General features: G+C 42.7%; 2 protein-coding genes across 2 annotated transcripts in view; both read right to left on the reverse strand.

The window, feature by feature from the left end:
- Positions 1-3691, reverse strand: part of kcnj1b (potassium inwardly rectifying channel subfamily J member 1b) — a 16110-nt gene extending 12419 nt beyond the window's left edge. The window contains exon 1 of the mRNA XM_046040409.1: positions 3290-3691. Within this exon, the coding sequence (XP_045896365.1) occupies positions 3290-3306 (17 nt within the window). The 5' untranslated portion in view covers positions 3307-3691. The remainder of the gene's footprint in view (positions 1-3289) is intronic.
- A 9415-nt stretch (positions 3692-13106) lies between these two features.
- The window catches only part of LOC123963055, a 1405-nt gene continuing 699 nt past the window's right edge, over positions 13107-13812 (reverse strand). Inside the window, exons 3-4 of the mRNA XM_046039577.1 lie at positions 13613-13786; positions 13107-13484 (exon numbers count right to left, since the gene is read on the reverse strand). Coding sequence (XP_045895533.1) covers positions 13107-13484; positions 13613-13786 — 552 coding nt within the window. The remainder of the gene's footprint in view (positions 13485-13612; positions 13787-13812) is intronic.

A 13812-nucleotide genomic window follows, 5' to 3' on the forward strand; every position in this document is an offset into this window, starting at 1 on the left:
TATCCATAAACATGGCATTTCTTTTCATATTTATGCTGATGACACACAAATATACTTGCCCGTCAGATCCTCAGACCCTGGAATGCTGAGTTCACTTACCGACTGCCTTTGTGAAGTTAAAAAATGGATGTCAAATAATTTCCTCCAGCTGAACTCAGACAAAACAGAAATCCTGGTCATCGGGTCTCAGCAGATGGCAGTATTTACAAATAGGTGTCTATGAAGATTCTCAGTCATCCAGGTCATAGTTATCCAACGAAGGTTAAAATCAAGGGCAACTGGACTTGGTTGAAGATACTGGAAGACATTTCGTCCCTCATCCAAAGGACTTCTTCAGTTCTGACTGACTGGCAGGGAAACACTGGTTCGTTAGTGTTCCTGGTTGCTGTGACGACAGTCGTTACAGTCGTTACAGTCGTTCGTTGGATATTTACAAATACTGCCATCTGCTGGTTCCCTAGTAAATCACATTAAGCCCGTGGCAAAGAACCTTGGTGTCTGGTTTGATAGTAATTTAAATTTTGAGCAGCACACCACAAAGCTTGTTCAATCATGTTTTTATCAACTTAGAAATATATCAAAAATTCGATCTATGTTAACTTTTAAGGACACCGAGACCATTTTACAGGGCTTCATCTCATCACACCTGGATTATTGCAACAGCCTTTTTACTTGTTTAACCCAAAAATCTACTGATCGACTCCAGACTGTCCAGAACTCAGCTGCCAGGCTTTTAACCAGAACAAAGAAATATGACCACATTACCCCTATTTTAGCTTCATTACACTGGCTCCCAGTATGTTTTAGAATTGACTTTTATTGATCACTTTTAAAGCTCTTCATGGCCTCTCACCTTGTTATATTTCTGACCTTTTAGTTCCATACACACCAGCACGTACCTTGAGATCCTCGGGCAGAGGTCTGTTGTCTGTTCCAGAGTCTCGACCGAAAACTAAAGGGGACAGAGCGTTTGCTGTCAGGGCCCCGAGGCTCTGGAACAGCCTGCCCGAGGAAATCAGGTCGGCTGAGTCAGTGAACTCTTTTAAGTCCCTTCTTAAAACATAATTTATCTGTATTATTGTCTTTTGGGTATTATTGTCTTTACACTTGTTAAAGCACTTTGTAACTTGTTTAAGAAGATAAAGATTATTATTATTATTTTTGTCACTAATTACCTGCAGAGGACCGTAAATGGTAAACCTAATTATTGTTTTGTTTTGTGGCTGGTCTGAATAAATTTTATTTATCTGAAAAATCAACGCCAGCACGATGGTCTATCCATCCTGCTCACACTACCAACCAGTATAACATTTTCTGGCAGTGGTGGGATGGTTCGCCTTTGTTAAGTGGAATCCAGTGAAGGAAATACACCAGGTGAAGGGCGTAGACGAGGCCGGGTCACCAGGCAGAATCCAGTTCAAGAGGAGAATCAAAAAAGAGACAGGGCTGTGAAGTGAAGCATGGAGTTTAAACCTCTGTTAAAAGGTTCCAACGCCTCATTTCAAGACTCACCCAACAGCTGTCTTGCAGGAGCCGCTGAACTAATCCATGATTAGCCGAAAGACCAGATGCAGTCAAAACCTGTGCAAGACTGGCTGTCTATCTGATAGATCTCCTGCATGCTGGTCTGTCATTCCCACTCACACTACCAACCATCCTCAAGTACAACAACGCCTAACCACTACCTAACCAGCCACGGAGGTCAGAGTCGCAGTATTCAAAGGGGACACAAAACTGGTACAATATGATGGACTTGGATCCTGCAGTCTCTGATGATTTTCTAGCAAATGGATGTTCAAGTGATTGACTGGTGGCATGTCTTCAACAGCAGCCATTTGTACATGTCAGTGAACAGTGAATTAGTGGCATCTCATAACCCCTAACCCCCACCCACAGTACAGTACACTGATACTGTAATTCATCCACACATGTAAATATAATGTTGATTATTGTTGATTGTTTTGCACATCCCTGCTCTAACTGTAATTTTAACAGCCTTACTATACATATCCTTTATTATTATTTTATGTTTTCATATCTTATTGTCAATTTCATATTTTATATTTATGACTACTTGACCTGCAGTACTTGCTCTATCTTTATCTTTTTCTATCTTTTGTTATTGTTAAGCACCAAAACACCAAAGCATATCTGTTGAATGTGTAAATGTGGCAATTAAGCTGATTCGGATCTAATTTCCCTTATTCCTGGCACAGACAATGCTGTATTCTTTTGAGCGATTGTTAGTTTACTTGTTTGTACTGTTAAATTGCACCACATGGAGCGTTACGTAACAGATTAGACTCAAGATCAAGATTCAATAAAATTGTTTCTTTAAAAAAAATTGGTACTAAAACTTTTTCAAAACATTATTTAAAAATGTTATCATACATTAAGAATAATCTTATTGTTATTTGTTATTTAGTTTATATCTTTGAACAGTCAACAAACTATAACAGTTAAGTGTGACAATTTGACATACTTTTGTGATCACACAAAGCTATTATTAAAAGGCCTTATTAAGTACATGTTGTCTTATTTTTACATAATTTTGATGTTGGACAAAATAGGAAATCTGCTTGTGCTATTGCTATTTTTTTTCCAGTTATTAAGCCTTAACAAGGGTTCAAAGAAGTACTGTTAATGCACTCCTTCAGTTCTTTGTATCTCTTTGTACTGTCACATAATTGACAAATATTCTGAAATATTCTGTGAGTGAGAGAAATTGATAGCACTTGTCTCAAAACTTTAGACCAGGGACTGTGGGCCTCCCCTCAGACAAAGCTTGGAAAAGGGCACCCCCTCACAACCCCTTAGTTTACTTGCTTAGATTTGCTTAATCTCCTGGATGTCTATGGAATCATGATTACGTTGTATGATCCCAAAGACAGTCAACGAGACAGCCTAATGTCATTGTTCAGACTTCAATAAATACATAAAAATAGGTCTGTCTTCAGGCATTTCTAAGTTTATGACTCTGGGAAAGTGGGATTAACAGTGAAACTACTGTATCTCTGAACTGTCTCTTTAACTAAATCACACACACGTAGGCTATGTGATCTTCCTTTGATAACTAATAATAAGAATAAAAAGTAATAGTATTTTTTCACTTCCATTCACTGAGCCTCCCCTGAAGCTGTTTGAAGCCCCCCCTCATTTTAAAAGCCTCTTCTTTAGACACATCTAAGCAACAAAACACACTTAATGTTATTGATAAAAATAAAAAATAAGTGAATAATTAATCCGCTCTCACATCTGCAAAAGTAAGTAGAAATAAGTTCTGACATACCTGCTAAGTGAGACCATGGGTTCGGAGTGCTTACTGGAACTCCGCTGTAACTTCAGACTCCTTTCTTTTAGCGAGTGGCCATTGAAAAGATTTTAATCCACAATGAAATGTCCTAATTCCAGCCACATGCCAGCCACCGAGCTCCAAGTGGGCGTCACAGTTCTGTTTGACTGGCAGGGTGACTCCCTTCATCACTTCACCAGAACATCTAATAACTACACAACCAGCGGCTTCATCAGCGCTGGATTCACGGTGGCTGTAGTTCTTGTCAGTGTTAATTCTGACCAACATGAGGAGGGAAATATCCTGCAAAAGCCCTCAGTGCTTTTGTGTGGCAGAAGGTTAAACTATTGAAGGGGCCATCATCCGCGATACTGCACCCATGCTGTTCTTGTTTTCAGCACTGAGAACATTTTGGATTTGCATTGGGCCTCACAAAGAAATCCCTCAATCGCATTTCCCTGGTCCCCCTCCCCCCCTTGAACTTGCAAGGCTGCCTCACATTTACATCAAAATGAAGAGCAGCGGTCTTAGCAGTCTTTGCCATCTACCTCTGGTTGTAGAAGGACCATTTTCATATTTGTGGAGCATATTTCCATGATCTCTTATAACAGAGATCTTGAATTGATAAGAAGCCCCTCAGCGATGGACACAGATGCCATTAGCTGCGTAAAAATGAAGGGAACAGGAGTTGGTTGTAGATGCAGACGGTGTTCCTGCTGTATTGATTCAACTTCAGAGATCCTGCAAGACTTTTACAGGCTACTATAGTACCTTTCTGGCATTACACAATCAGAGATCTTTAGTCGGGTGCACAGGTGCATCTGTAAATACACAAGTGTTTAAGCAAAGTACAAGCAGCGAGTAAAGAGCTGCACATAAAATACACTAAAGACTCATTAAAGGTTAAAGTTCAACATTTTGGGAAATAAGCTAATTGGATTTCTTGCCGAGAGTTAGATATGACATGTCTGTATGCTCTATATGAAGCTACCACCAGCATCCAGCCAATTAAAGTAAGCAATGACGTAGTTAAAGGAGTAGTTGGACATTTTGGGAAATACACTTATTCCCTTTCTTGCTGACAGTTAAATGAGAAGATTGACACCGCTCTTATTATATATTCTAAAGCTGGACCCAACAGCAAGTTAGCTCAACTTAGCATGAAGACGGGAAACAGGGAAACGGCTATCCTGGTTCTGGCAAAATCCAGTTACCAGTGAAGTTAAATACATACAAAAAGTGTAAACCTTGTGGTAACTTCCAGGCACAAAGGCCGGCCCTTCTTTGAGGCAAGGCTTCAAGATAAAGCATAAAGCATGAGATATCGTACACAGTCCAACATTGTGGGAAATACTGTCATGTCTCAAATACTCTCATGGGGGTGAGTGCACGCTCATGTCAGACTTAGCTTATCTTAGCACAAAGACTGGACAAGGAAAACAGCTAGCCTGGTTCTGCCAAAGGTAACAAAATCCATCTAAAGGCACCTGTAAAAGTCACAAATTTACTCGTTTCTGTATATCTTGTTTAATTTGTACAAAGTGTAAAAAGTTGTGGTTGTACTACAGGAGGTTAGGTGCCTCAACAGATGTAATACTAGATGTAGGCCAGATTAATGTTAGTGCTAAACCTCGTATTAGATTGCAGAATCAAACTCTAAACAATTGACCACAAAACCCTTCCCTCAGCAATTGCTGTACAAAACTATTCACTACCTTATCAAGCCGCTCTGAACAGATATGCTTATAGCTAATACTGCACTCTGAGCTGAAAGGAAAATGTTTCCGGTCCATAACTAGTCCAATTTTGTACTGATTAAGACAAGATATAACGTAAGCTCAAGGGCTGCTGGCAGATTTAGGTATCCTTAGACAGGCTAGCTGTTTCCCCGTTTTCAGTCTTTGTGCTAAGATACAGTGAGCTAACTGGCTGCATGCTCCAGAATTGTACAGATTTTCTCCTCTAACTCTCAGCAAGAAAACGATTAAGCGTTTTTCCATAAAAGTTTTCCTTTAACAATGTAATATATGACGGCATATACAATAGTTTACATTCACTATTCTGCAGAACAAGTTTTATTTTATACTTTTAGCTGACAGTAAGTCTTTACTTTTTCTCCTTTTTGCTTAGAGTTCCATCGTAGCTATTTGACATTTTCATATTCCACTTTAAAAGGATAGTTTTTAAATAGATTTAGAATAAACAACTTTATTCTTAGTAGATTAATTTAGGCCCTGATTCTCGTTTCTTGTCTTTGTCATAATGCAAAAACTTGAGGACTCAAAGGCAGACTCTGTACAGTTCGAAGGGGTAACAAAAGGGTTTTATTGATAGGTCCAACAGGGCAGTATGGAGAGCACAGAGGAGGTGAGTAAGTCCAGGTAAGATACGTGCAGAGCAGGGTGTGGCGTTCAGCGGGGTTCCTGGAAGTAGGGTGATCCTGGGCACAGAGAAAAACAGGTTAATCCAGGGAGAGACAGAAATTACTGGGAATCTTACAGGAGAAGACTGTCAGCCTTGACGCATGTACCACATGTGGTTAACTGACGATCTGGCGAAGAATGTGAGGAGGACTGGGGTTGAAATACTGCAGGAGCTTGATTAGTGGAATGAGAACCAGGTGCGCTGCTGGAGCCAGAGGGTGTAGCCACGCCCAGACAGAAAACACACGGAAGGGGGGAACAAAAGAACACAAGGTAGTGGGGAGATTCTGTATCACCACAACAGTACCCTCCCCTCAAAGGGAGCCTCCTGGCGACCCACCAGGCTGATTGGGGTGTGCCTGATGTAACTCACGGACGAGTCGGGGGTCCAAGATGAAGGACCGGGGAATCCAGGTCCTCTTCCGGGCCGTACCCCTCCCAATCCACCAAGTACTGCAGCCCCCTCCCCCGCCATCGAACACCCAGGAGTCGACGGACAGTATACACTGGGTGGTCATCAACAACCCGGGCGGCCGGAGGGCACAAGGGGCTGAAAGACACTGGCTTGATCTGAGAAACATGGAAGCTGGGGTGAATCCTCATGGGTTTAGGCAGTTTCAGTCTGACTGCTGAAGGGCTAATAACTCTCAATCTCATAGGGACCAATGAAGCGAGGGGACAGTTTCTTAGACTCTGTTTTAAGGGGAATATTCCTGGAAGAGAGCCAAACTTTCTGACCTGGCTGATAGGTGGGAGCAGGGGTCTGACGTCTGTCCGCTATGCGCTTGTTCCTCTCTGCTGTCCGTAGGAGGGCTGCATGAGCCTCTCTCCAGACCTTGCGGCAGCGGCGGAGGTGCATTTGGACTGATGGGACAGCAATTTCACCTTCCTGTGAGGGGAACAGGGCAGGCTGATACCCGAGGGAGGCTTCAAAAGGAGACATACCTGTAGCCTAGCTGGTAAGGGAGTTGTGAGCATATTCAACCCAGGTGAGATGTGAGCTCCAAGAGGTGGGATTGGTGGCAGCGACACACCTTAATGCGGCCTCCAGGTCCTGATTGGCTCTCTCCGTTTGTCCATTGGTTTGGGGGTGAAAACCAGATGACAGACTCACTGTAGCGCCTAAGGTGCGACAAAAAGCTTGCCATACCTGGGAGATGAACTGTGGTCCACAGTCTGAAACAATGTCTAGTGGGATTCCATGCAGCCGGACAACATGTTGCACCACTAAGTCGGCAGTTTCACGAGCTGAAGGGAGTTTAGGGCGAGCCACAAAATGAACAGCTTTAGAAAAACGGTCGAAAATGGTGAGTATGACGGAGTTACCTTGTGAGACTGGTAACCCAGTCACAAAGTCCATAGCAATATGAGACCAGGGCCAGCTTGGAATGGGCAAGGGCTGCAGCAGTCCCTCAGGAGGGTGGTGAGATGATTTTCCCCGGGCGCAAACAGAACACGCTGCCACGTAATCACGGGTGTCTGCCTCCATGGAGGGCCACCAAAAATGTCTTCTCAGTAGAGACAGGGTGCGACTACCACCCGGGTGGCAGGCAAAACGGGAGGCGTGAACCCACTGGAGAACCTGAGGGCGTACAGTGTAAGGAACAAATAAGCAATTTGGTGGTCCATTTCCTGGGTCTGGTTGGGCCTGCTGTGCTTCCCTGACTGCCGACTTGATCTCCCAGGAGATAGGAGCAACCACGCAGGAGGGTGGCATGATAGTCTCAGGGCCTGGCGGAACATCGATAGCAGAGAACTGACGAGAGAGCATCTGGTTTAGTATTTCTAGACCCAGGGCGGTATGTAATGGAAAACCTGAATCGATTTTTGTGATCCATCCAGACAATAAATGGCTGTTCGGAACCCTCGAGCCAATGTCTCCACTCCTCCAAAGCCAGTTTGACAGCTAGAAGCTCCCTGTTACCCACATCATAGTTCTGTTCAGCCGGTGATAATCTTCGCGAGAAGAAGGCACAGGAATGGAGTTTCTGATCTGGACCGGTCCTCTGGGACAGAACGGGCTCCCACCCCAGAATCTGACGCGTCTACTTCCACTATGAACTGCAGAGAGGGATTGGGTTGGACTAAAAGAGGAGCAGTGGTGAAAAGTCTTTTGAGTTCACTGAAAGCCTGATCAGCCTCTGGGGTCCAGGAAAAGGTGATTGAGGAAGAGGTTAGACTAGTTAGGGGGGCTACCACCTTGCTGTAGTTCCGGATGAAACGACAGTAGAAATTGGCAAAGCCTAGAAAACGTTGCAGCTCCTTGCGGGTGGTAGGTCTGGGCCACTCTGCCACAGCCCTGATCTTTTCAGGGTCCGCCCTCATCTGCCCTCCTTCAAGGATGTAGCCCAGAAAACTGACAGAGGGAACATGGAACTCACATTTCTCTGCCTTTACAAAGAGTCTGTCCAGCAGCCGCTGAAGAACCTGACGGACATGAGAAATGTGATCTGAATGGGTCTTGGAAAATATCAGAATGTCATCTAGGTAGACAAAGACGAACTGGTTGAGGAAATCCCTAAGGACGTCATTCACTAAGGCCTGAAAAACAGCGGGAGCGTCCTGGTCCTGGTGATGAGAGGCAGCCACCGGAGCAGGTGGGGGGGAAGGCAGCTGGAAGAGCAGGTGGGGAAAATTGTGCAGTTAGTGAGGAAACTTGTGCAGTTAGTTGTGCTATTTGGTTTACCATGGCTTGGCTGTTCTCAGCGAGTGTCCTGATTAATTGCTCATGTTGTCCAAGGAGATGTCCCTGACTGGCGAGGGCTTTGTGTACCCCAGATGGATCTGAGTCCAAGTCCACTGAGTCCATGCCTTGGCCAGATCCTTCTGTCATAATGCAAAAACTTGAGGACTCAAAGGCAGACTCGGTACAGTTCAAAGGGGTAACAAAAGGGTTTTATTGATAGGTCCAACAGGGCAGTATGGAGAGCACAGAGGAGGTGAGTAAGTCCAGGTAAGATACATGCAGAGCAGGGTGTGGCGTTCATCGGGGTTCCTGGAAGTAGGGTGATCCTGGGCACAGAGAAAAACAGGTTAATCCAGGGAGAGACAGAAATTACTGGGAATCTTACAGGAGAAGATTGTCGGCCTTGGCACATGTACCACATGTGGTTAACTGACGATCTGGCGAAGAATGTGAGGAGGACTGGGGTTGAAATACTGCAGGAGCTTGATTAGTGGAATGAGAACCAGGTGCGCTGCTGGAGCCAGAGGGTGTAGCCACGCCCAGACAGAAAACACAGGGAAGGGGGGAACAAAAGAACACAAGGTAGTGGGGAGATTCTGTAGCACCACAACAGTCTTCTTCTATCTTTGACTTCCAAATTACATTTTGCTCATACAATTTGCCTTAAAATGTGACAAGTGGGATGAAACCTCATGCTGGTTATCTGTACAAAACCAAGGTGTAAAAAGTTGTGTCTGTACTAAAGGGGGTTTTTCTTGGTCGACACCAGGTACCCAGCAACCATCCAAGAATCCAGGACGTAACCGGCCCCTAAATTCAAGCATATACAGCTGTAGCCGCAGCACGTATGTGAAGGAAGTGAACTTCTAAAAATGGTTTGTCACAGAAGAGACCATGCCCAAAACTTGATGACATTTATCTTGACCGTTTGGCCCACTTATATCCCCCAAATATACAAGGGGGATGAGGAAAAGAAGAGTAAACACAACATCAGTTGTAGAAGAAGTATCAGAGAAACAGTTTTTAACAAACACTATCCCTGTGCTTTCTAAACCCAAGAACATGCTAAGACAGATACTGGTCGAACCTAAAGACCAAACATCCAAACACAAGAAAAGCAAAGAATGTACAGACCTACATTAGGGAAATGAACAACCACTACACAAACGCATGGCTCAACACAGAGTGGCCAACTCCTCAGGTCAAGAAGTTTACCTACATCTGAAGGATCAAGGACACTCGTTTGAGAAACACCAGGTGCACATTTAAGACAGAGAAGATAGATGCTTTGATAGAGATGTCAAGGAAGCCATTTATACACGTCGCTTAACAGAGAGTGTCTGCGACACCACTTGTCCCCCACTAACAATGCTGTCCTTTCATCTCTTCCCAGGAAACTATCAGCGATAGTCGTTCAGACTTGGAGGTGGCTCCAACGACCATAACGACTGTCGTTCCAACAGCCAGGAGCACTAATGAACCAGCTGTATCGATCATCTAAACAACAGAGGTTAAATAGCTGAGTTTTCCTACAAGTCTGTCAGAAATTAAGAAGTCTCTTAGATGAGGGACGAAACATCTTCTTGTATCTTCAACTATGTCCAGTTGCCCTTGTTTTTAACCTCCCTTGGATAATAATGACCTGGATGACCGAAAGTCTTCAAAAGACATCTGGCTTCGGAAAACCAAATCAATTACATAAATATACATACATTTTGGTATTTTAACAACTATTAAGCATACATAATGAGGATAAACTATGAATTGTGTTAACCTAACTGCTAAAAATATATTTATACATAAATTATGACATTTAAGAATGTCAAAATGTAGTTTTGATATGTTTTAGCTGGACCCTTCTTGCATTAACACCGGCCAAGCGCCCTGGATAAATGGCAACACATTTGGAGACGGTCTCTTCTGTGCCCCATAATCCATACTGGAAGTTCATCTTCCTTCAACTTCCTTCATGTTTGTGCTGTGGCTGCAGCTGGGCCTTGATTGTAGCTCACCAGATGTAATACTAGATGTATGCCAGATTAATGATAGTGCAAAACCTCATATTAGATTGCAGTTTATTCAGTCACACACAATTAACTATGTCAAAACAGGATTAAAGTTTTATTTATCAGCCACACAAGATCATGAAAAGAGACTCTGGGTGCCTATTTGTGATTGTATTCCTCTGACAAATTACAGGGGTTTAACAAAGTGATCTGCATCCCAAGTTACACCCTGCAACTACTCTATGTGAGTGGATGAAAAAATTTTATTTCCTCTATAATGGAAACATAATCCACTTCAGTATCAACACTCTGTAGTTCGATTATTGTGTTGCCTCAATTCTTGCTTTCAATGTCTAATTTGAATATTTTGTTTAAAGCTTGTAACAGTGAATAACGTTGGCACTTTGCAGTTCTACTTTCACATTTACTTCTAGTCTTCAAGTAAAACTTGTTTTTTTCCAGTAACTGCTCTTCAAGTTTCACTCTCACTCTTTTTTTGTGGGTTTCTGCAGGAAGTTAACATGTATGAAATATGGAGTTATATGGTTTCACTATGCCTAATCTGTGGAGAGAAGGGAATGTTCAGAAACCCTTCGTCAGTTTCAAGACAAAACCACAACACACTTTGCAACATTAAACACGCAAAATGGTTTGCAATAGAGCAGAACCCCAATTAAGTAATATATTATTCAATGCTAATGATGTACGATTATATTTACGTACAATTTTGAGGTACATGAGTATGTCCATTTTAGAGTTAGGGAAATATTGTAATTTTCACTCCACAACTTTTTTTGACTGCTGTTCAGAATAACATCTCTCATTAAAAAACAACTGTGATTCTAGTTATTCCCTGTGTTTTTCCGTTCCCCTGTGTCCCTTGTGTCCCTTTGTCTGTCTCTAAGTGTCTATGGGCTGTGGGCGTGGCGATGACGCACTCTCCCTCCCGGCTCCCTGCCGAATGCACACACCTGCCTCTCATTAAAGGTCTTCTTGTTGTAGTATATCAACCATGGTCTGTCATTGCAATTTTTTTCAGGAAGCTACCATGGTAGTTACCTTTCAGGCTTTCCTTGAGTACTTTCTAGTTTTCTACTAAATATCCTGTTGTTTAATGCAGTCTCTCCTTGTGCTTCAGGACCAAGCTCACTCTCAGCCTGCTACGCCAATCTCTGATTCATCCATATTATCCTATTTCCTGTCTGTGTCAGCTTCTGTGTCCGAAATCAGCAATTCATGACAAATTCATTAAAAACAACTCATTTTATTTACAGATTAAACCAGTGGTTTCCAACTTTTTTGTCTTGTGGCCTCTCACAAAAAAGCTGTGTATTTGGCGGCCCTTGTCATGTTCAGATGTCTGAGTTGTTAGATGAAACTCTAATGGTTCTTTTTAAATAATGATCGAGGCCCAAAGAAATGAAACGATCCAACATTTTACAAAAATGACAGCGAAACCCCTGAACCCAACCTCAATATAAACATCATAATAAATTAATGAATCATGTTGCTTTCTGGAGCCAGGAACATTACTTATCTATGTACTGTAGCCTACTCTCCCAGTTTGTAATATAATGTGTATTTGTTTTTACTTTTGGGTGAAGGGTAGCCAGGCATGAACAGATAAAATACATTTGGTGGTTGTTCCACCACCAAAAATGGCATGTTTAATAAAAGGGAAGAAAGATGTGCTGGGGAGTTTTTATTAGAAAATTTCAATTTGATTCAAACTACCATCTTCAACTGATTACAAGAAAGTTTTATAAAAGACAGGATACATAGACCAATACATTATAATAATACATTTAAAATAAGAAATACAATACTTTAAATGTAATTCTAAACATTTGGCATTATTGAACAATGCATCATAGTGATAAATAATAGCACTGTTACTGGTCAGTTTTTGTATGTATGTAGTTTCTCCTCTTGATATTACAGTTTTTCTCAAATGCTAAAACACATTTCACAAACGTTTCGTCCATGTTCTCCAATGTCTAAACACAACACCCTTTTCTAAAGCTACATAAACACAACCACACCTTCTCCCTTCAAAACTCAAACTTTCACACCAAAAGAGCAGCTCGAAGCTTTCAAAAATGTAAACACTATACACATCATTACACACTACAGCAAAACAATTAAAAACACAATGCTCAATTTGTGAGAAGTTTCTTTGTTTCATAACTGCCAATGCATATTTTTAGAAACTTTACAATAATGGATCTTCTTAGATCTCTGCAGAGGATTGGGCATTTAGATTTGTGAGATTCATATGAAGAGTATAAATCTATAGTAAATTCTGTACACTACTGTAACACAACTCAATGCAAAAACAGAATCTATTGCACACAACAGTACTCTTGAAAACATGATCAGGGTGTGAAGTTTTTTTTATTTACACCACAATCACTGTGCGGCATCATGTCGCTGAGCTGCATCGGGCCACATCACCTCATCCACATCGCAGGCTATATTGTCTCTTGCCAGGCACCGCGGGAAAAACGCCCTGGAATGGCGGATCCATCCTTGGAAGTTCTCCACTGGGATGTCAACACACGCCAGCTCCATTGCCCTTGAGGAGGTTCTCTCTAGTGTATGGTTGTCTGTCATAAACCTTCCATCTCCACGATGAGAAGAACTCCTCTATAGGGTTCAGGAAAGGGGAGTAGGGTGGCAGACAGACGTTTAAAAAGTGGTTACTTTTGGTGGTGAACCACTCTGATTTGGTTTGTTCTGTGGAAGCGTACATTGTCCCAAATGATCACATAAATGGGATGTTCGGGCCCAGGATGGTGTTGTTGGCGGTCCAGGAGGATATCTTTTAGCTCCTCTAGGAAGGTTAGGAGACGTTGGGTGTTGTAAGACCCAAGGACAGCCTGCCGGTGGACAAGCCCCTCCAAACCCATGGCCGCACAAAGAGTAATATTACCCCCCCGTTGGCCAGGAACCTCAGTGATGGCTCTTTGGCCAATGATGTTACGGCCTCTTTGCCTTAGTTTCTGCAGGTTGAAGCCAGCCTCATCCAGGAAGAGGTACTCATGAGGTCTGGCCAGCGTGTCCAACTGTAATATCCTCTGTGAAAATGCACAGGTGTTCAGAACAACAGTCAATCAGGTAGCATAGTATTGTCCAGAAGTAATGTAGGCCACTGAGCAACACAGTATGTTCACTAACTGTACTGTGAACATGGATGTATACTTACTTGCACATACTCGTAACGTAGGTCTTTGTGTCGTGCAGAGTTTCGCTCAAAGGGAACCCTATAGACTTGTTTCATCCGCATCTTTTGGCGCCGGAGAACTCGGTCTATTGTGGCCAAGCTGACATCATCAATGCCCTCAAAGTTCACATTATCGGCAATGACTTTGTCTCTGATCTCCCGGAGTCTGATGAGGTTGTTCT

This window comes from Micropterus dolomieu, linkage group LG23 (assembly GCF_021292245.1).
Source record: "Micropterus dolomieu isolate WLL.071019.BEF.003 ecotype Adirondacks linkage group LG23, ASM2129224v1, whole genome shotgun sequence".
NCBI lineage: Eukaryota > Metazoa > Chordata > Actinopteri > Centrarchiformes > Centrarchidae > Micropterus > Micropterus dolomieu.